The 22922-nt window shown below is 46.5% G+C and overlaps 1 protein-coding gene across 1 annotated transcript; it reads left to right on the top strand.

Annotated features, from left to right (window-relative positions):
- The first annotated feature begins 1221 nt into the window (after positions 1 to 1221).
- Gpnmb (glycoprotein nmb) lies at positions 1222 to 22477 on the top strand. The gene is made up of 11 exons (XM_021164610.2): positions 1222 to 1479; positions 8019 to 8171; positions 9234 to 9377; positions 10551 to 10724; positions 12732 to 12890; positions 13174 to 13521; positions 15751 to 15849; positions 16366 to 16468; positions 17459 to 17667; positions 21118 to 21211; positions 21657 to 22477. Exons 1-11 carry the CDS (start codon positions 1350 to 1352, stop codon positions 21808 to 21810), a joined length of 1767 nt encoding a protein of 588 aa, XP_021020269.1. The 5' UTR covers positions 1222 to 1349; the 3' UTR covers positions 21811 to 22477.
- The last annotated feature ends 445 nt before the right edge of the window (positions 22478 to 22922 follow it).

Genomic DNA, 22922 nt, shown 5'->3' with positions numbered 1-22922 from the left:
CATGCAGGTTCCAGGGATTAAACTCAGATCTTCAAGCTTGGCCGTTAATGTCTTCACCTACTGAACAAGCATACCAGCACAAAAGCTCGCTTTTTCTGCTTTTTTTACTTTTGTTTTGTTTTTGAGTCAGGGACTCACTCTGTAGCCTTAGCTTCCCTGGAACTTGCTATGTAGGACTAGGCTGGGCTTGAACTTAGAGACATCCAGATGCCTCTGCCTCCCTAGTGCTGGGACTGAAGGAGTTCACCGCCATGTTTGTTTATTTTACCTATGAGTACATGGTAGCTGTCTTCAGACACACCAGAAGAGGGTGTTCATTTTTAATTGAAAGGTTACATGTGTGTAAACAAGCAGACAGAGCTCTGTATATGATTTATGTTACACAAAAGCAGTTCTTTCCCTTTCTCCTCTGCATTGGAGACTTTTGCATCTTTGTGGTTGTGTCCAGGTCTGCTCCATGTGGTTTTCCCCCACACGGGCTCTGGTCCCTGAATTACAATGGACTGTAAGTCACTGTGTGCCACAACCAAGACTTCTCCTGCCCAGAAAACAGTCATAGGATGTGTCCTGACAGTGAGAGGGTCACAGGGCCACGTTTCCACAGTCTACAACCAGAAACGGCTTAATCATATGACATTTATGTTCCAGAGGCGGGTGATTTCACACCTAATGCTTGCTCTTTGGCAATACAAGTGTGCTTCCCACAAGTTGCCTGAAGTTACTTGGAGCAGCTATCTTAGAGAAGTTACCAAAAATGATACAGTTTGTTCTGGGCATTCTGCAAAGCCAGGTCGATATGCCAGAAACTTTAGCTTTGGGGTACATTTCTCCTCTGCTTGAAGCCCGTGGGCTGTCCCGAACTTGCAATTTCTGACATAGCATGCAATGTTTGCATGCATGCATGCACAGCACAGTGGCACTGACTGAAATGATCCCTTGGTTCTGGGGGAAGAGAACGCGGGCTGTCCAAATTCTGGAAAGATGTCTCAATGTGAGTACCGAAGTGACACAAAAGAGGAACCACAAAGTCCACCAACGACCAGGTTTCGTTTGGTAACAAATGCCAGAACAGGATGTTAGAAAGCTCCCTTTAAGCTAGGAAAGATGGGGGAGGAGGGGAGAGAGAAAGGGGGGAGGAGCAAATGTGGCATCACAAAATGAAAACACCGTGCATCCGAAGTCAATAAATAGATGCCTGGGGCAAGTGACTCATGAGCACGAGTTGGTAAGCCATGGAATTCGGGAGATCAAGCCACACTGCTTAAAACATCACATGATCTCCCTCTGGCCCCGTATTTCATAAAACAGAGCGGATCGCAGGAGGCCGCCGACACTGTGACTCCTGGTGGATGGGACTGGGGAGTCAGACAGAGTCAAGCCCTGACTGGTTGCAGGCGCTCGGAGTCAGCATGGAAAGTCTCTGCGGGGTCCTGGGATTTCTGCTGCTGGCTGCAGGACTGCCTCTCCAGGCGGCCAAGCGTGAGTCCCGTCCTCTCTGGGCGCTTACACTCGTTGATCCAAATGATGGGCCGGGCCCTTTGACTGGAGTTTGGGGGTCCGCAGTCAGGGTCTGTTCCAAATGCTGGGAGTGTGTTCTTTGCTTAAGACTCACGGAGAACAAAAGTCACGAGGCTCCTGGAAGCTTTTTCCACTCTGGCCAGATTGAGACTGGAAGGGGAGGACAGCCTGTACCCCAGGTAAAGCAAGTCTCCCAAATCACCCTTATCTGCTTCCTGCTCACAGAGCGGAGTTCTTAAATGAGGCTCTGGCTAACTTTGTGGAACTCCCCCATCCCACCGCATCCTCTGCAGGGCCAACTGCTGCTTTAGTGCAGATACTGAGGGCTCTATGCAGATACTGAGGGGCTCCACCTTGGGCGGATTCTATAGCAGGGGCCCTACTAACAAAGCTTCCTAGTGAGTGGCAGAGGTATCTTTCAGAGTTGGACGTACTGGTCTAACATCCTTGTGCGCCGCAGCCGGGGTGGAGTCGTGCTCCAGCACGCCCACTTGTCCTGACCGGGGTGTAGCTGTCCAGTTCTAAGCGGAGCTAGTGAGCAGGGGAAAGAGAAGGCCCCTCACTTCCAGGGGCGGGAGACCAGCCCGAACCAGAACCTTGCCTTACCCAGAATGTGGCCGCCTGGCTGGTTGCCAGGCAGTTCCAGAGGAGAGGAGTATCTCGTCACCCCCTGCCTTCTCTTGTGCCAGGCAGGTCCTCTCGTAGGTCGTCCTGGCTGGGGTGGATCCCAGGCCAGGAAGAGTGGAACCGCTGCGGTCCCTGCACCCGAGGATTGCCAGGCAAAAGGGCAAGCAGCCCAGCCCCATCACAACCGCGCCCCGAACCAGGGATGCTCAAAGCCAGTGATGCCCCAGACTTGGGGCGCCCTGCCTGAGACTCCACCTCTGAGTTTAGATTTCAAACCCAGAGACGGGCAGGCAGGGCAGGCAGCGGGTTGACAAACGGAACCGCCCACCTAGTGTCTAGGTGTGGTGCCTTCACAGAGAGAGGGAACACTGACCTTGGAATTATCCGGTTTCCCCAGATGAGAAACGGGGCCACAGGCCACAGAGAGGGCCAGGAATTCGCTCAGGTCACACAGAGAGCAGGCGGTAGGGGAAGCATGCCATCTCTCCCTGGCAGTCCTTCCTGCCAGGGTTTAGGATAGGACAGACTTGAATATATGCCACTGCTAGGCTGGGCCATGAGTGAGTTAGCTTCAATAAATTTCCTTTTCCTCGTTTGCAAAAGTGGGCTGTAGAGTCTTGGGAGATCAGCTAGCAAGGGTACGTGGCCAGAACACACATTCAATGGCATTTTTAAGGACAGAGCTACACACCTCTGCTCCCCCTATCCCACCCTACCCCACTCCATACCTCCTGCCAACAAGTTATAATATCCTAGAGGAATAAGAATAGGAAAAGCCAGAAAAGTCCTTTCACCCACGGTTTGAGGGTCGGTAAAACAGTAGCCAAAGCCAGGATAAATGGCTCATGTCGTTAATCCCAACACTCAGGAGGCAGAGGTAGGTAGATCTCTGTGAGTCTGGGGTCATCCTAGTCTACATAGTGAGTTCTAGGACAGTTTGAGCTACATAGTGAGACCCTGACTTGGGAAAAAACAAACAAACAACTACCCCCTCAAGGAAAAACAAAACAAAAACCCAACCAGTAGCCAGAACTTGAAGGGGGTGGGCTTTTAATGGAAGTCTCAAAGCCTCAGGCATTCTTGGGCTCATCTTATACTGTACTAAACATTCCAGACATAATGAGCAAGTCCTGTAGGGGTTAGCAATCCATAGGAGGCAGGTAGTGAGCAGCCCGAGCATCGGGGAGCCGGGGTGAAGAGAAGGTAACCAACTCAGGGTTACCTCCACTTTGCCCCCGCGCCCCCATTTTCCCGTTATAGTTTGCTTGTTATTGGGCTTGTCTGGTTGTAAGTTGAACTTCCGTGTGTTAGGCTAATGGTGTACTCATGTGAAATTGAAAGAAATAATTCAGGCGGATTCCAATACAACCTTTACCCATGCCCTTTTATAGCCAAATACCCTCCTCTACCCAGCTCCAATCCCTGGCTACTAGGAGTCTGTCCATGTAAATATCTTAGTATTTCCAGAATGCCACACAATGGAACTTTGCCGTATGAACTTTAGACATTGGCTTGGGTTTCTCCTCAGTGTGAGTTCCTGGAACTCTATTGATATTGCTGTACCAAATAGGTTGTTCCTTGTTCTTTCTGAGTAGTAGCCCACGGTCATACAGTACCACTTTAGCCGCTCACCCACCAAAGGACAGAGAGGTATTCCAACTCAAGATGCTCCGACTTCTCATGTTCATTTCCCTCGGATTCGTACTAAAAAGTACAATTTGGACAAGTTATATATAATGCTTACTCTACGTCGAGTCTTTGTAGAATTTAGCAGGGTGGCTGTGCCTTCTCAGGTTCCTGCCAGAAGTGTGTGGTGGCCCAATTGGTGGTAGTGGCTCCATAGGTCTGAAGGGGCGGGGTCCGTCAACAATCCTCCAGTATTCAGTGTCCATACATCCTCTGAAGTGTTCTCTCATGTCTGTTCCCATTTTCAACTGAGAATTGCTTTTTAATATTGGTGGAAGTGTGGTCTTCTCCACTCCCCTTTACTTCTTTCTACTGGATGTCACAGGGCAGAAGTTTCTTACTTGAGTAAAGTTTCATACATCATATTTTTTCTTTTATGGAGTATACTTTTGGTGTTCATCTAAGAAGTTTTGCCTCGCCCTAAATCCTTATACTTTCATCTCTGCTTGGTGCTCTTTAAAAAAAAAAATGTATCTTTTCTTTATTGGGTTAATTTTCTTTCTTCCTTCCTTTCTTTCTTCCTTCCTTCCTTTCTCTCTCTCTCTCTCTCTCTCTCTCTCTCTCTCTCTCTCTCTCTCTCTCTCTCTCTCTCTCTCTCTCTCTCTCTCTCTCTCTCTCTCTCTCTCTCTCTCTCTCTCTCTTTCTTTCTTTCTTTCTTTCTTTCTTTTTCCGAGACAGAGTTTCTCTGTTTTTAAATCTTTAAAAAAGACTATTTTGTTGTGACGGTGGTGCCTGCTGAGGTCACAAGAGGGCGCCAGATCTCCTGGAGCGGGAGCGTTTGTGAGCCCCGGACGTGGCTGCTAAAATTCAAACTAGGGTACTGTGCGAGTGCTCCTGGCACTCTTAACCACTGAGTCATCTTTCCAGCTCTTCTGTTGAACGAATTTGTGTCTCGTGTGAACTCTGCCAGGGCAGACTGAACGGGTCAGCTCTTGGCTTCCCTGTCCATCCATCCCTGTCACCACCGCTCCACGCTGCCTCCTTTGACTTCTGAATTTTAGGAACAGAGGAGAAATCGGGTGCGGTTTTGTCGCTGTTGTTTTTCGTTTTCTGATGGTGCTGAAGTTCAAACCCAGGGCCCTTGCAGGCCAGGCAAGCACTATACCACTGGGTCACACACCAGCCTGACCTTGCTCTGATTGCGTCTACCTCAGAATCTGTGGACAAAGACTCAAACAGTGAAAAGAGATTGTTCTGGGCATGAACAGAGCTGAATCCACTTTTGCTTCGGATTGAAGATGATCCTGGCAAATCCCACCTCTCTAGACCTAGATGTGTTCATCTCTAAAGTCAGTTGAATGGAAGCAGCTTAACTCTTCCCACATATCCCCAAAGTGAACTTCCAGTCACAAACGTTTGTTGATAAACCTTGTGCCCATTCCTCAAGTAATGGCTGTTCTAGGTAGGAACAGTCCTGACACTGATTTGGGGGTGTCTGATTTGAAGGCCTGAGATCACACAGCCTGTTAATGACAGAGCCCGTGTGCCCGTGTGCCATGACTCCTAGTATAATCTTATTTGCATTGCTTGCCTGGTTAATAGGTACATTGCCCACTTGGCACAAGTCCGAATTCTATATGGGGCACCTGCCCCCCCCAAAAAAAAAACCCGAGGCATACACAATAACAGGATATCCACCTCTCTCCGTGCAAAGAAGGTAGAGACAGACAGATAAGATGGATAGGAAATCCATCATGATGGATAGATAAGAGACAGGAAAAGGGGAGATGGATAAAAATCAAGATGGTAGGCTCAAATGCAGAAAGCCTGTCATTACATCATATGTACGTTGCCTCAGTGCTTCAGATAAAAGTTAGAGATTTTCAGATTTGATTTATAGATGCACAACTATGTGCTAAAAACAAAAAAACACACCCTCACATTAATAAGAATATATACAGGCTAGAAGTAAAAGAATGGGAGATTAGGGTCCAGAGAGATGGTTCAGAGGACCCAGGTTCAATTCCCCATACCCACATGGCAGCTCACAACTGTCTGAACTCCAGTCCCAGGGAATCTAGTGCCCTCTTCTGGAATCCAGAACATGGCCACACCATGAACATAGTTCACTGACATAGATGTAAGACACCTACACATAAAATAAGAGTAAATAAGTCTTTTTTGGAAAAAGTAAAACAATGGAAAAAGTTTATGTATACATATGTATATATGCATCTGTTATATGCAATATATATTAAACACTAGCAAAGTAGCCTTCAGTACAACAAATATTATCAAGAACAAAGAGAGGGGACTAGAGAGATGGCTCAGCAGTTAAGAGCACTGAATGATCTTCCAGAGGTCCTGAGTTCAAATCCCAGCAACCACATGGTGGCCCACAGCTATCTAAAATGAGATCTGATAGCCTCTTCTGGTGTGTCTGAAGACAGCTACAGTGTACTTACATATAATAAACAAATAAATCTTTTTTTAAAAAAAGAACACAGAGAGTTAATTACTAATAAAATAGCCAATTCAATCAAGAAATCCGTAATTCTAAATGCAGCTAGACCTAACAGTAGAGCTTCAAATGCATTTTTAAAGACTTGGAACTAGTAGAGGAAATAGCTCCAACTCTAGCCCAGATAACATGGGGTTTTTATTTGATTAGCTTTTGTTTTTTGAGACAGGGTTTATCTGTGTAGCCCTAGCTGTCCTGGAAATCACATTGTAGACCAGGTTGGCTTCAAGCTCACAGGTTGCCTCTGCCTCCTAAGTGCTGAGACCAAAGGCCTGCACCACCATGTCCGGCCTCAAATAACTTTTGTTTTGTTTTGTTTTTTGAGACAGGGTTTCTCTGTATAGTCCTGGCTGTCCTGGAACTCACTCTGTAGACCAGGCTGGCCTCGAACTCAGAAATCCACCTGCCTCTGCCTCCCGAGTGGTGGGATTAAAGATGTGCGCCACCACGCCCAGCTCTCAAATAACATTTTTTTAAACCTCTCTATTTAACAAGCAGAGACTATACAAGGGCTTTGGGGGAGGGGGGTCAGGGGTGTTTGTTTTTAAGACAAAGTCTCTCTTTAGCCCAGACAAGCCTTGACTTCACGGCAATCCTCCTGTCTCCGCTCCCTGGTTTCAGGTGTGATGCAAATGCCTTACTCCACAAATATATATGGAGTATTCACCACAATGTATGCACAGAGTTTTACCACGGGATCTCCCATGCTAACACACTTGTCTTTTGGCATCCTGGGAGCATCCCCAAGCTTTGCATCCTGTAGACAAGAGGGTAAAGGCCTGGGAAAGATTCAAAGCTGTACGAGGAAAATGCTGTCTAAGTCTCCCTCTTGATACTACTACTGAACCTAAATATTTGGAGGCTATGTTAAGTAAAGCTTAGAAAGGGTGGCTGCCAAAATTTTCTCTTCAAGGCTGGGCCTTGTGGCTCATGCCTTTAATCCCAGCCACTCAGGAAGCAGAGGGCGGTGTATCTGTGCAAGTTTGAAGCCAGCCTGGTCTACATAGTGAGTGCCAGAACAGCCAGGGCCATGTAGTAAGATGCTATAAATATCAAAAAATAAATGTTTTTTTTTGTAATTCTCTAAAAACACTTTCTGTAGACTTAGTTTATGTTTATATTTGCTTATTTGTGCTGGGCAGAGGGACGGGCACATATGTGTGGAGGTCAGTGAACAAGTCTGTGAATCGCTCGCTGCTTTCCTTCTGCCATATGGGTTTCAGAGAAGGAAGTCCGCGGTAAGGTACCTCACCTGCTAAGACTGCTCGCCAGCCTCAGTAGACATCTGGGGTGGGGACTCTGGCTAGCCTGAAAATCACCATGTAGACTAGGCTAGCCCCATCCTCACAGGTATCTTCCTGTCCCTGCCTCCTGTGAGCTGAGACTAAAAGTGTGCACCAACACACCCATGCAGACTTTTTTTCTTTTTCCCCGAGACAGGGTTTCTCTGTGTAGCCCTGGCTGTCCTGGAACTCACTCTGGAGACCAGCCTGGTCTCAAACTCAGAAATCCACCTGCCTTTGCCTCCCAAGTGCTGGGATTAAAGGCCTGCGCCACCACCGCCCGCCCGGCACAGACTTATTTTAAAGCACCTTTCTTTACTTGCTGTATTGGTTAGATTATGCATGTGCTTCCCAAGGATTGGAATGAAAAGCTCCAGCGACCATTCACACAGAAGTGCTGAGTAGTGGAATTGACAAAATCTGGTTTTCAAATACTAACACAGGATTTCGTGATGTGCTGGGCCATGAACAGTATCCCGATCACATGAGAAAGCACAACCAATTACGTGGCTGGTCTTCGGATGAAAATGAATGGGATGAACACCTGTATCCCGTGTGGAGGAGGGGAGACGGCAGGTGGAAGGACTCCTGGGAAGGTAAGTGGGAAGCTCCTCCCCCACAGCCACCGCGGCACTACATCAGAGAAGGCAGGCAGCCTCCTCCGATGCCAGGGCTCCGGCTCTGGTGAGTGACAGTGCGCTAGGCGCGAAGTGAGCAGCCCCTGTGCTTGGCAAGTTTCCCTCCTCCCTCAACAGCTCCACTTTCTGAAGGGTCACAAAATCACTTGGACTTTAGACGTGTCCAAGGTCTTTGAATATTTTAGAGAGCGGCCAGATTCGCCCTCCAGCCTGTTGACTACCGTAGCATAGGCACCCTCAGAAAAGCTACAACATGACCTGATCGTCCAGAGATGCTGGGGAGGCTTACCAGAAAGTGAATCATCCCACACAGGCCAGAAGTCAAGTCTTCCGGTCATTTGGTTTTCAGATTCAACACGTGCCTCTTCAATCTTTGAAAAGGGTCTTTTTTTTTTTTTAAATGTGTGTGTATTGGTGTTTTATCTGTGTGCATATCTGTGCACCACCTGTGTGCCTGGTGCTGGGGAGGCCATTAGAGGGCATTAGCTCCCGTGCAGCTGGAGTTACAGATTGTTGTGAGCGATCATCAGCCACGTGGGTTCTGAGAATTGAACCACGATCCTCTTGAAATTAGCCACAGAGCTCTCTCTCCAGCCCCCTTTGTTCTTATTGTCAGTGAATACTTTTTTCTATGATTAGAAAATCCTTTAGCGCCGGGCATGGTGGCGCACACCTTTAGTCCCAGCACTCGGGAGGCAGAGGCAGGCGGATTTCTGAGTTCGAGGCCAGCCTGGTCTACAAACTGAGTTCCAGGATAGCCAGAGCTATTCAGAGAAACCCTGTCTCGAAAAACCAAAAAAAAAAAAAAAAAAGAAAGAAAGAAAGAAAAGAAAATCCTTTAACTACTCTTACCTATTTTTCTATGCTATTGTACTGTGAAAGCTAACGTTAGCATCAGGAAATCACTAACCACTGTAAAAAGGCATGTGGGTCGAATGGTCCTTACCTACAGACAGAACTCTACTAAACACTTGGTGGGAAGCCTGCGAGGGAAATGCACTCTATTCTTTTCTGCCCTAGGAGGCCGTGTGCAGGCAGTCCTGACCAGTGACTCACCTGCCCTGGTGGGTTCCAATATCACCTTTGTGGTGAACCTGGTGTTCCCCAGATGCCAGAAGGAAGATGCCAACGGCAATATCGTCTATGAGAAGAACTGCAGGAATGGTAAGCTCTGCCCCTGGAGCTCCACTCACAATCCTAAAGCCCACAGGAGCTGTCACCACCCCGTCATCCTCCTCCTCAGGGCCACGTCCTTTTTAAGTAGCCTATATTCACCATACAAAACATTTCTCCTACTGTACATTGTGGACTTTGATCACAGCCACTTCGAAATCCCTATCTCCCCATCCCTGGTCCTAGCTCTTCCCAGGTAACCCCTAGGAGCTACACTATGGGGACAGGATGAACTCAGCGAATGAACACCTGCCTAGAGTGTGTAGGGTTTGGGTTCCATCTAACCCCTACTCAAAAACCCAACCTACATCTCCTCCATTGTCACACCGAGCTTGGACTGTGTCTCCTGGACAACGAATGTATTATTGTCCATGTTCAGGTTCCTGTATTACCTGAAACTATTTTGGCCAAAAAACAAACAAACAAACAAAAACCCACCCAGGGCTCATCTGAGAGAGTGTGCTGATTGGTTCATTCTGTCGACCAGTGTTTAAGTAAACGGCTTTCTGCTGGAACTGATACTGCATGTGTGGTTCTGATTTTCTTCTGCTCTTAAAGAGCTGCGTTCATTTTCCATGGTAAAAGAGCACAAACATGCCAAGGTGCATTATTTTGTGAGAACCGTACACTCTCAAGAACTCAGGTAATCATTGAGATTACTCAGACACTAGTACAGCTTCTCCTACAGGGTGAGCTGCCTGCACCAGTCAGGCTTTTGTAAACCTGGTGCACTCCTGCAGGCCTTGCTGGAGTGGGCGTGGCGCTGCGGTTATGTGAGGGAGTACTCTCCTGAGGGCGTCCTCTCCTGAAGGACTTGGCTGTGATACCAGTGAGTGAGGGGAAGAAGTTGAGGACAGAGTGCCACGCTAGAAGATGGCATGTCCTATAGGTCGGTTTGAATAACACTGAGATTCAGAGACTCAAAAGGAAAATGATACGTGTGTTAAGTAAAATCTCCAGATGGAGGTTTCCTGGAAATTGATAATCTAACATTTTATTGACATACACTGGAATGCATCAGTATGTGGTGGGTGAACTCTGAACACAAAGACGTTAGCACCGTAGCGGCGTTTACCGTGGGTCTGGGAAACTGAAGTGTTTAGATGCTGACCACTGGGCATTTGGAGACCTGACAACTAACTCGACCTATTTGTTCTTGGTTAGATTTGGGGCTGACTTCTGACCTGTATGTCTACAACTGGACTGCAGGGGCAGATGACAGTGACTGGGAAGATGGCTCCAGCCGAAGCCAGCATCTCAGGTTCCCAGACAGGAGGCCCTTCCCTCGCCCCCATGGATGGAAGAAATGGAGCTTTGTCTACGTCTTTCACACACTTGGTTTGGTTTTTACAAACTCTTAGTTTTTTACATTCCTTTCACATTAGACCTTGTCCTGTCTTATTCTCTAATTGAAATCATAACACCCACCCTCTGTTCTTCTCTTTACTCGGTAAACAGTGGGGGAAAATGAAATCCTGGCTAAGCTCGCCATGTCTGCGGGACACCACAGGCATAAAATGAGAATGAGAAGGGAGAGATTTTGGCTTTCTCTTCAACAACTGACGAAGACTAGCCTAACATAGTCCTATGAAAAAATGTGTTTGGACGGCACGTGGTTGTTTATTCATTAATTTGTTAATGTTCTTAAATTAATTAGTTAAAGTTAAAGAAGCATATTCTCTGTGGGAAATTTGGAAACATAGAAGAGCAGGAACAAAATATAAAAATCATTCACAAACAACATCAGACATGATTGCTATTGAATAATGATGTTTTAAGTATTAATATTTCTTGTTTAACCGGGCGTGGTAGCGCATGCCTTTAATCCCAGCACTCGGGAGGCAGAGGCAGGTGGATTTCTGAGTTCGAGGCCAGCCTGGTCTACAAAGTGAGTTCCAGGACAGCCAGGGCTACACAGAGAAACCCTGTCTCAAAAAACCAAAAAAAAAAAAAAAAACCAAACAAATATTTCTTGTTTAAGATAATAATGGATATACATTTTTATTTTGTTATCATAGCATTTGTCCATATTATTTAAAAGTCCTTAAATTGTTTTAATGACTGCATAATACATCAATGTGTGGATCTAGAACAACATAGATACTGTTCTTCTCTGTCATGGTCTACCCTCTGTTTTCTAAAAACCAAAAGGTTTCACTTTTCTGTATTATTAGTGAAGTATTATTTTAAGAGGAACAAAATTGGGTCATTATTAACAAGGCTGCTGAATTCTCAGTATACTACCAGAGGGCCACGTCAATGGATGAGTGGGAGAATACAAGCCCAGCATGTACACATTAAGCAAAATATACACACACCCCACACACACAAATAACATACACACATACCAGACATACACACACATACTGCACATACCACACACACACACCATGCATGCCATATATCAGAAACATACACACATACACACACAATACACATGCACACACCACACATACCACACACACACACACATCACACATACCACCACCACCACCAGGAGCCAACTGAGGCTAACTTTTCAGAATCTGCTCCAGTTGAGTAACTCCTGGATATCTAAAGGTTTTGTCCTTTCTCAGAGAGCATCCTTTTATTCAGCATTAACAAAGCACACCCACTGAACAAAGCACAGAATAGGCCGGGTATCATGCCAGTCTGAAACTGGCTTTCTTGGTGCCATGGTGGCTCTGTGGTCAGTTCTCCAAGCCTATCACTCATTGACCTGCCAAGGCTGTGGCCAGCACCTGTGAGTTTCAGGGACAGCTGCAGAGGGAAACGGAATGACTCAGATGTGTTCCCGTGGGCAGTCTGTTCCCTTCATATCTGTGATCTGTATCTGTGATCTGCTGTTGCCCTTTCATGTCTTGCTGGTTTTCAGTACAAGTCCTTCTAGGAAGAGGAATTCCAGTCTCCCTGTAAAACCTAACCAAAGCTATGACAGTGTACTTACATCAAGTGCTTTTAATTTCTTACAAAAACAAGGCACATTTGTGAATATAGAACCTATTAAAACTCTTGCAGATACCTCACCATGACATTAAATGAGTCCTAAGGGGAGAGTATGTATTTCATGTGCAAATCGTTTAAACCAAAAGGTCTTCATCTATAAATTAGATGGCTGGATTGCCCCTCTGTAGAGCTCTTACACTTTAACCAGCTGTGAGCAGTTGTTACCTGCATGCAACCAGAAAGTTGCTTCATTGGGTTTTGCATCAAGGCTGGCACCAGCTCCCTTTCAGGAGCTTCCAGCCTGTTCTCTTCGCAGAGCAACCTTTAACCTTTCAGAAACAACTCTGCCTAAAGATCATGTGATGTTACCAGTAACTCGAAATGTCCGTCCTTTCACAGGTCAGTATTTCCAAAAACTGGGTCGGTGTTCAGCACGAGTTTCTATAAACACAGTCAACTTGACAGCTGGCCCTCAGGTCATGGAAGTGACTGTCTTTCGAAGATACGGCCGGGCATACATTCCCATCTCGAAGGTGAAAGATGTGTATGTGATAACAGGTGCGTGGCGTGAACTCCACGGCAGCGGGGGAGGGCGGGGCATTTAGCAGATTAGGAAAGAACCAGCACCCAGTGTTCTGGGTTAGGGTGAGGCTCATCTGGACTCCAGCAGAGCTTAGCTATTTACTTCTGTGCTGTGCTGGCCCACGTGTTGGCAGCTGGGAGACTCTAAGGCTTACCTATGAGGAGGTCTAGTTTTAGTCTTCAGGCAGAGAGCATCTCTGCAGCACTCCCTCACAGGCGAGCCACCTGTTTTCTTTTCTTCTTGTGTTGTATCTTCTAGATCAGATCCCTGTATTCGTGACCATGTCCCAGAAGAATGACCGGAACTTGTCTGATGAGATCTTCCTCAGAGACCTCCCCATCGTCTTCGATGTCCTCATTCATGATCCCAGCCACTTCCTCAACGACTCTGCCATTTCCTACAAGTGGAACTTTGGGGACAACACTGGCCTGTTTGTCTCCAACAATCACACTTTGAATCACACTTATGTGCTCAATGGAACCTTCAATCTTAACCTCACCGTGCAAACTGCAGTACCTGGGCCATGCCCTCCGCCTTCGCCTCCACCTCCACCTTCATCTCCGCCCTCACCTCTGCCCACATTATCAACACCTAGCCCCTCCTTAAGTGAGTATTTCTTGAGCAGTGTGATGGTGGTGGCAGCCTTGGTGGTGGTCTTCATTAGTTACTTAGTTATTCAGTGATTTAGTCAATCTCCTTGAGATACTATGTTGCCCTGCTGGCTTTGAACTTGATTTGTAAGCTAGGGTAGCCTCAAACTTGTATTGATTTCTCTACTGCTGTTAGGTTTGCATTGCCCAAATTTATTCCTTTATAGAATGTTTTAGATTGTAAAATAGTTAATCCACATTTCTTACTAAAAGTTAGAACTAACCAGGAAGAAGCCTAGCATAGAAGGAAAAGTCCCCATGTTCTCTCTTCCTCAGTTCATCCTGGCATTGCTGGCCGCTTTTCTGTCCAGATCTATTCTCATTTACAAACATCCTATGTGTTTTGTCATTTTTGGATGTTATGTAAATGGGTTCACATCATGTGCTGTGCTTTTTGCCCCTCTTTGCTAAATAACCACAGAAAGCTTTCAGCTACTGTGCATAGAAATTTATCACAGCTGACCGGGCGTCGCACAGAGTCACAGGGTGTACTGATAAACACCCACAAGCTTGTTGGTGAGAAACTAAGGAATCCCAAGTCCAGTTACAAATGTAGCAGTACTGGGCTAGTCCAGACATACAGCTTCATCTCACTCTAACCCCCCCCACCCCCACCCCCGCTTCCCTCCTTTCTCCTCCATTTTCCTAGCTTCTTATGTAGCCCAGGATAACTTCTAACTCAATATTATTGTCTGGTGGTCCTCTAGCCTTTACCTTCTGATGGCTGGGATTACAGGCCCACGGTACCACACTTGGGAACCAAACACAGGCCTTTTCAAATGATGGGGCAGGTACTCTCCCAACGGAGCTACATCTATAAGAACCAACTTCTTTATCTGCCAGAATAGATAATCTTCCTTATTAATAGAAAGAGCAGCTGGAAATTCTAAATAGATTATAGATGCCTTTAGTATCTAAAAAAAAAAGCTGGTTATTTTACTTAATTTGGGCTTTTGAAATCACATTTTTATCAAACCAGATGTTTTTCTTAGAAGCTGTGTCATGCCATATGTCAAACATATTTCTGAAGCCAATTTCAAAAGGTATTTTAATTTGCTGCTATTGCTAAGTCAAGCTGTAAAACAAAAGCCAGTTTGGCTCTACGGAGAGAGTCCTGTCTTCATACAAAGGTGCTCGATCACCCGTCATCAATTCAAAACACCTTAAACCGGAGGTGGGGAGGGCTAAGCAATGGGGCCTGGAGTGATTCCATAAGTTAGCCATAGCTTTTTATATGTTTAACCATTTATTTGTATATGTGTTTATGTGTCTGTCTGTGGTGTGTGTGTGTGTGTGTGTGTGGTATATACATATGTGTGTGGGTCACCTCACTCCACACCAGTCGGTGTGTGTATAGACCTGTGGCTTTTGACCTTACATTTTGAGACAGAGTCCCTTGCTGAACCTGCAGTTTGCTTTCTGGCTCAGGTGGATGGCCAGGGAGCCACCTGAGATCTCTCTCCACCCAGCCCAGGACTGGGGTTACAGCTATATGCTGTTGGGTGGCAAAGCATGATTTGTAGAAGGATTTTTTTCCCCACTAGTGAGCATTTCCAGCTATATAGACCATATAAATGGGCTTGTATTTTTTATAAAAATTTATTATTATCATTATTATATTATTGGTGGGGGTGATGATGATGATGTGTGTGTGGGGGGGGGGGTGTATAGGGGATTGGTTCTCTCCTTCTACCTGCAAACCAGGCTTGCCAGGCTCACAAAACAAACTTCTTTACCCACTGGTCCATCTCACTGGCCCAGCTTGTATTATTGAACATTATTATTTGACAAGTAAGTATGTGCCCTCTGTTATGGAAGTAGCTTCAGAATACAGTTCAGGTAAACTCAGAAACCAGGGGCACCAGGAATGTAGCTAAGAAGCAGAACGCAGGCCTGGGTTCTAGACTCGGCACTGCAGTAAGTCAGTAAGCAGCAGCTTGAAGCCCTGGCTCAAAACCAAACAAATAGCCAAGTGCGATTACAAGCCTGTAAAACCACAGCCAAGCTGAAGTTTAAGCCAGCCTAGGATACATGAGTCCCTGTCTGGAAAAAAGATAAAACAAACACCAAAACAAAAATAGTAAAGAACAATGGACAAGTGCCTCTGTTTTTTGTAACAGTGTGTTAACTCCATCGCACTCTTCATCCCTGGTTATTTTAAACTTTTATGACTTAAACTTTCTAGTGCCTACTGGTTACAAATCCATGGAGCTGAGTGACATTTCCAATGAAAACTGCCGAATAAACAGATATGGCTACTTCAGAGCCACCATCACAATTGTAGGTAAGGCTGACGCCCAGTGGGGGAGGGATGCCAGAATCTTCAAAGCACCCATTCACTTAGCTAACACTAGAAGGGCAGAGGCAAAGGAGGAGGGTCCTTGTCCTGTCTAAGGTGATGCAAGATGGTGTCTCTTATTTTCTTTCCTTCTCCTTTGTTAAGGGACATTCTATAGTTAGTTAAGAAGTTACAGAACCAATAGGGTTGGAAGGCTCCGGGACCTACAGCTGGGGTTCATGGATTGCTATCCTGGAGGATGAATGTCAGGTCTGGTGTCTAAAAAGGAGCACTTCCTGGTTTGTGAAAGGCCACCCCCTTGCTCTGTCCTCACATGGCAGAAAAGACAAGATGGCTCCCTGAGGTCTCTCCATAAGGGCACTGACCACATCCCCAACAGAGGTTTCACCCCCTCACGTGAAACTTAGTTGGGATTTCAGCCCAGCGAACAATCTATGGCGGAATGGTTTCCTCTGGTTTCTGTGGCATGTTGACACTTCTCTATGGTGGCTGTTTTGCTAGAGGGGATCCTGGAAGTCAGCATCATGCAGATAGCAGATGTCCCCATGCCCACACCGCAGCCTGACAGCTCCCTGATGGACTTCACTGTGACCTGCAAAGGGGCGTAAGTACAGGCTCGTGACAGAGGGAGGCTAAGTGAGGTCTGAATAAAGGGCTGACCACTAGTCATCCTTTTGAAGGGGTTTTAGATGCCTACATATTAGAAACCTCAGATGAGCTGTGTGTAGGAGACGGGTGCACGTCTCTAATCCCAGTCGTCATGAGGGACTAAGTAAGGCAGGAGACCACGGCTGTATAGTGAGCCTTTCTCTCAAAAAGAAAGAAAGAAAGAAAGAAAGAAAGAAAGAGAGAGAGAGAGAGAGAGAGAGAGAGAGAGAGAGAGAGAGAGGAAGGAAGGAAGGAAGGAAGGAAGGAAGGAAGGAAGGAAGGAAGGAAGGAAGGAAGGAAGAAAGGAAGAAAAAAAGAAAGAAATGGGGGTGGGCATGGTAGAGAGCATCCTAGCATATGAGAAGCCCTGGGGGTGGGCATGGTAGAGAGCATCCTAGCATATGAGAAGCCCTGGGGGTGGGCATGGTAGAGGGCATCCTAGCATATGAGAAGCCCTGGGGGTGGGCATGGTAGAGGGCATCCTAGCATATGAGAAGCCCTGGGGGTGGGCATGGTAGAGAGCATCCTAGCATATGAGAAGCCCTGGGTTGGATTCCCATCACTACATAAAGCAGGCATGGACTGTATGCCTGTAATCACAGTACCTAAAGGTGGAGGCTGGGCCGTCAGGGACTTAAGGCCATCTTTAACGACATGGTAAGTTTGAAGCCAACCTGACTACATGAGTCCCTATCTTTAAAAAAGAAAAAGAAAAAAAGAAAGGAAATGCAGGGAGAGAGGAAATGAAAGAAAAGTAAAAGCCCTGCTTAAAATTGTTATTGCATAGTGTCCTGTGTCTATAATCCTAGCACTCAAGAAGCTGAGGCAGGAAGATCACCAGTGCCAGGCCAACAGTGTGAAACCCTGTTTCAACCCCCTCCCCCAACTTTGCATTCTTTTCTCCCTCCTGTGATCTATGTGCCCTCACCCCTGTCCCATGTCACAGCACCCCCATGGAAGCCTGTACGATCATCTCCGACCCCACCTGCCAGATCGCCCAGAACCGGGTCTGCAGCCCTGTGGCTGTGGATGGGCTGTGCCTGCTGTCTGTGAGAAGAGCCTTCAATGGGTCTGGCATCTACTGTGTGAATTTCACTCTGGGAGATGATGCAAGCCTGGCCCTCACCAGCACCCTGATCTCTATCCCTGGCAAAGGTGAGGTTTGTTTATAACCTTATGAATGTTTCCTGCGGCAGAAGTATACACCCTCAAAGGCTTCACTCACAATGTTTATCTCATGGCCAGGTTCTTTGAACCATCACGTGTGCAGTCTGGCTGTCTACCTAAGCCACATAGTGACTGAGTTGTCACTATGTGGCTTAGGTATGCAGTAACTCACAACGTTTACCAGGGCTGTAGCACTGAGAATGAGGTGGAGAGAGCATCTTGCCCTTACAGGTCAGGGCACACTGGCACCTGCTAGGCAGCTGGGGAGGATATGGGGGAAGAAAGACACAAGGGGGCAGCCAGAGGCTGGGAACATCTCAGTGTCCTGACCTCCGGGAGCTGTGTAGCTAGGGCTGCCCCAGCCCTGTGCCTTTCAGAATTACCTTTAAAATCTTAGCTCATTCCACATTGTTCCCCTGTACTGGCAAACTGCAGGTTTCCTGTGTGGGCTGTTTTTGTTGTAGTGAGTAACTGAGAACTGAAGGAAGGGGGCTGAGATGGAACATAACAGCGGGGCGCTTTCCTGGCATGAGTGAGCCAACAAGACCAGGCTTCTAACCCAGCATCTTAAGAAAAGAAAAGAAAAACAGGAAATTGGGGGGTGTGGTGTGGGACACATGCCTACCTCCCAGCACTCAGGAAGTTGATACAGGAGGGTCGCAAGTGCAAGGCCAACTCGGGTATAGCACATAACAAAACCTCAGAGAGAGAGAGAGAGAGAGAGAGAGAGAGAGAGAGAGAGAGAGAGAGAGTTAGAGTTCAGTCAGTCAAGTGCTTACCTTGCAAGAATGAGAGCCAGAGTTCAGATCCCCAAACCCCCCACAAAAAGCCAGGAGTGCTGATGTGCACCTGAAATCCCAGCAATGCTAAGATGGGAGGTGGAGACAGACAGACTCCTGCAAGCTCACTCACCGTTCAGTCTAACACACTTGACCAATTTCCAAGCCAAAGAGAAAGCCATTCTCAAACAAAAAGAGGAATGACGCCCATGGGTTTCCTTTATCTCCACATGTTCACAAGTGCACCCACACCCACACAACCCCCACACACACAACCATGCACACATACAACCATACACACATGCAACCATGTACACACACAACTATGCATACACACAACCATACACACATGCAACCATGCACACACACAACCATTTACACACAACTTTGCACACACACAACCATGCACACATACAACCATGCACACACATGCAACCATGCACCCACACAGAGCAGTAAGGAGAAAAGTCAGAAAAAGAAACAAACAAACAAACAAAAAAACCCAAAAACAAACAAACAAACAAACCCTGTAATCCAGTGAGTTAATTTATTAACTCAAATTTCAAAATCAGAATTTCAGAAATAGAGAACTCAACCGAAAACTCACTGATATTTAGCTGAAATTCTCTTTATTGATTGATAGTCACTAAACTGTCTGCTTCATGCTTAGCACAGAGCTCTGCACAGGACAGAAGTCACTGACTAAGGAACAAAACAGGGAGGACCCCTGCTTCCCTGAGCAGTAACAGATGTTATAGGAAAACGTTTAGACCAATTCAATTTCACAGTTTGTTTAAGCACCAAACTGAGCAATGCTGGAGTCAGAAGTGGCCCAGACCAGCTCCCATTGACAGCACCCCAAACTGGCTGTCAGAACTCAGGAACAACCACTGCTGACTGCTAATTGAGGCCTGGAGTCAATCAATTAAGCTGCTTATGGTTGACTGAAACTTAATTGTTTTTGTTTTAAAGGATTTGGGGTGTGTGCATGTGCGTGCATGTGTGTGTGTGTGTGTGTGTGTGTGTGTGTGTGTGTGTTCTCAAGCTCGTGTGCACATGTATATGCATATAGGTGCCCACAGAGGCCAGGGGAGGCTGTCGGAGGCCCTGGATCTGGATTTACAGTTGGTTGTGAATGTCTAGACATGATTACTCAAAGAACTCAGATCGTCTGCAAAAGCAACTGTGCCCTCGACTGCTGAGCCAACCTCCCAGCTTCTTGGCTGTTGGTTTTTGATGTTGCCTGGGGGTTTTATTTGTTTATTTTTTGAGATTTTTTTTCTTTTTTTTCTTTTTTGGTTTTTTGAGACAGGGTTTCTCTGTGTAGCCCTGGCTGTCCTGGAACTCACTCTGTAGACCAGGCTGGCCTTGAACTCATAAATCCACCTGCCTCTGCCTCCCAAGTGCTGGGATTAAAGGCGTCTGCCACCACTGCCCGGCTTTTTGAGATGTTTTAAATTTTATTTTATGTGTGTGTGTGTGTGTGTGTTGCCTGCATAGAAATCTGTGTACCACACTGGTACAGTTCCTGTAGAGTCCAGAGGAGGGCATCAGATCCCCTTGTAACTGGGTTATTGTGCTGCCATGTGGGTGCTGGGAATTGACCCCAAGTCCTCTGGAAGAGCAGTTAGTGCTCGTAAGCACTGAACTATGTCTCCAGCCCCTTGGTTTTTGTTTTGAGTGTGTGTGTGTGTGTGTGTGTGTGTGTGTGTGTGGTGGTGTTGCTTACCTATGAATTTGTCAGTTAGATCCCAACTCAAAATATATAATCAGATTTATTTTAAACCCAGGCAATAAACAAATTAACAAGATGGTATCTTGAAGAGGGAAAAAAAAAAAAACAGTCAGAGGCAGGAGAGGAGGGAGCTTGGAGTGGAGGTGAAGGCAGTGGTTAGCGCCCTAGACAGGGTGTGCAGCAAGTCTTGCTGTTCAGTAATACCATCTTGGTAGAGGGCCTCCTGGGAACTAAGACCTAAATATAAACAGTGAAATCACACCACGGCTACTGTTAGAGTCTTTGAAGTTTCATTCTGTAAGCAAGGGTGAGGCATTCACCTGTGAGAAGATCTTACGATTGATCACATGATGGAAAGACAATTGTAATCGATAAAAAGGACCTCCTAGGAGGGGGTCTGGAGGACCAGATGGTGACAGTGGCAGAGCAGAGGCAGCTCAGATGACCAGATACGCTTTGGGATGGAGACAGAACTGGCTGGTTTGCTGGTTGCAGAGGAGAAAGAAGACAAAGTCTCTGCCTTTGTGGTCCCTGGTACAGATGAGATGAGGGAAGGAATAAGAACACAATGTGATCCAGGCCTAGGAAGAGCCAGGCAGGGTAGTGGCAGAGGAGAGATGGTTCCCTCTGAAACGCTCGGAGGGCACAGGGCGACTGAGGAAACCTGAGAGAAGCCAGGGAAGGGCTGTCCCAGCAGGGGCTGTGCACGGTTCACAGAATTCCAGAGGTTTTAGCACGGGGGCAGGCACAGAGCCTGAGATGAGGCCAGAGGCCAGCACAATGGAGTGTGAGAGCCTTTTAGCCCCTTGGTGTTGAAAGCAGTTAAGAAGCGTTTGCTCCTTTATTCAATAGCATCACAAGCAGATGTCCTCCAACGATGGAGAAATGCAGCCTAACTCATGCAGTTTTCCTTCTGCTTTAAAGACCCAGGCTCCCCTCTGAGAGCAGTGAATGGTGTCCTGGTCTCCATCGGCTGCCTGGCTGTGTTTGTCACCATGGTTACCATCTTGCTGTACAAGTAAGTTTCTGATTTTAACACTTTACATCTCTATAGCAGATAGTCAAAAGCAAATAGCATTCGTCTGTATGAATGTGCCATTTTCCTTTCTTCCTTTGAAACATTATGTGTATGAGAGGAAATGTGGTCCATCGAACCACAAATACCAAACTGGGACCTATTAATTTTACTGTGGCTTGGGATTTGTTTGTTTAATCCTGAAAGTGCTACCAGATGTCAGTAACTTGACAAAATTGGTTTTTGTAATGTTTAACGAAATCTCAAAGTGAGTGCTTCTTGCTTGAAGAGAAAATAGCTATACTCTCCTGTGATGCTGGTGTGTTCCAAGCGACAGACTGGGTTGGGTGGAATGAGTTCTTTTGCACCTGTCATGAGAAACGCTATAGAAAGGAATTTAGTTCAGCTGAAGATATTTTTAAAGTCCTGTCCAACACATTGTTTTCAGAAAACAAAAGGCGTACAAGCCAATAGGAAACTGCCCCGGGAACACGGTCAAGGGCAAAGGCCTGAGTGTTCTCCTCAGCCACGCGAAAGCCCCGTTCTTCCGAGGAGGCCAGGAGAAGGATCCATTGCTCCAGGACAAGCCAAGGATGCTCTGAATCTTTTGCCTTCCCTCTGACCAGGAACCCACTCTTCTGTACATTTATGTGAGCTGTGCAGAAGTACGTGACTAGGAACTGTTGTTCTCTAAGGATTATTGTAAAATGTATATCATGGCTTAGGGAGTGTGGTTAAATAGCATTTTAGAGAAGACACGGGAAGACTTAGTGCTTCTTCCCATCTGTATTGTGGTTTTTACACTGTTCATGGGGTGGACACACTGTGTCTGAAGCAGGAGGGGGGGGGTCACTGCTACTTAAGGTCCTAGGTTAACTGGGGGAGATACCACAGATGCCTCAGCTTTCCACATAACATGGGCATGAAACCAGCTATTCACCACCTGAAGGCCATGCTTCATCTGTCCTCCAACTCACTGAACATGCCTGAGCTCCTGACAAAATTATAATGGGCCCGGGCTTTGTGTATGGTGCGTGTGTGTACATATTCTACTCATTAAAAAGGTAGCCTAACAAGCTGGTGTGATTATTATATTGGGGAGAAAATTTTCTCTGTGTAGTTTAGTGAACTACCCATCCATTCATTTATCCATGGGCACTTATAAAGCATGTGGTGGGCTGCATTTGACCTATGAGACCTTGTCTATTCTATACCAGCAGACCCTTAATAGCAACCAAGTGAGGTCTGAGAGTCCAGAGTGTATCTACCTTGATGAAGGTAGACTACTGAATAAATATGATTATACCTCCCAAATAACTAGATGGTATTATAGAATGACTGCTCATTTTTGAGGCATTGTGGGGACCAACATTCAGTCTGGTACTTTGACACCCCCCCCCCACTAGGTGGCCTAAGAAGCAAAAAGAAGCTTTTTGTTTGGAAATTGCCTCCAAAGAATGTAAAAATTGCTGGCCACTTAGGACAGGGCCTCTCAGCCAGGGGTGTTTGGCAATGTTTGGAGAGATTTGTGGTTGTCAAAACTAGGGTGGGGTGCTACTGGCATCTAGTGGGGAGAGCCCAGGGTTGCTGAACACCCTGTGCCTGTGGGACAGTCCCACAGCCAAGGAGCCCAGAGCAACTGAAGGAGTCCTGGGCACGGGCATCCCAACAGCAGCCTGTATCTGAACCCAGCCCTGACATCTAAAGCTTTGTG

The sequence above is a fragment of the Mus caroli genome, unplaced genomic scaffold, assembly GCF_978045245.1.
Source record: "Mus caroli unplaced genomic scaffold, Mus_caroli_1 scaffold_7, whole genome shotgun sequence".
Taxonomy (NCBI): domain Eukaryota; kingdom Metazoa; phylum Chordata; class Mammalia; order Rodentia; family Muridae; genus Mus; species Mus caroli.
This window is presented reverse-complemented; position numbering and strand designations above follow the sequence as displayed.

Coding starts and splice junctions, on each gene's coding strand:
- Gpnmb (XM_021164610.2), top strand. CDS start 1,350: ATGGGACTGGGGAGTCAGACAGAGTCAAGCCCTGACTGGTTGCAGGCG. Junction 9,378..10,550: donor TGAGAAGAACTGCAGGAATG/GTAAGCTCTGCC, acceptor GTTCTTGGTTAG/ATTTGGGGCTGACTTCTGAC. Junction 21,212..21,656: donor GTTACCATCTTGCTGTACAA/GTAAGTTTCTGA, acceptor CATTGTTTTCAG/AAAACAAAAGGCGTACAAGC.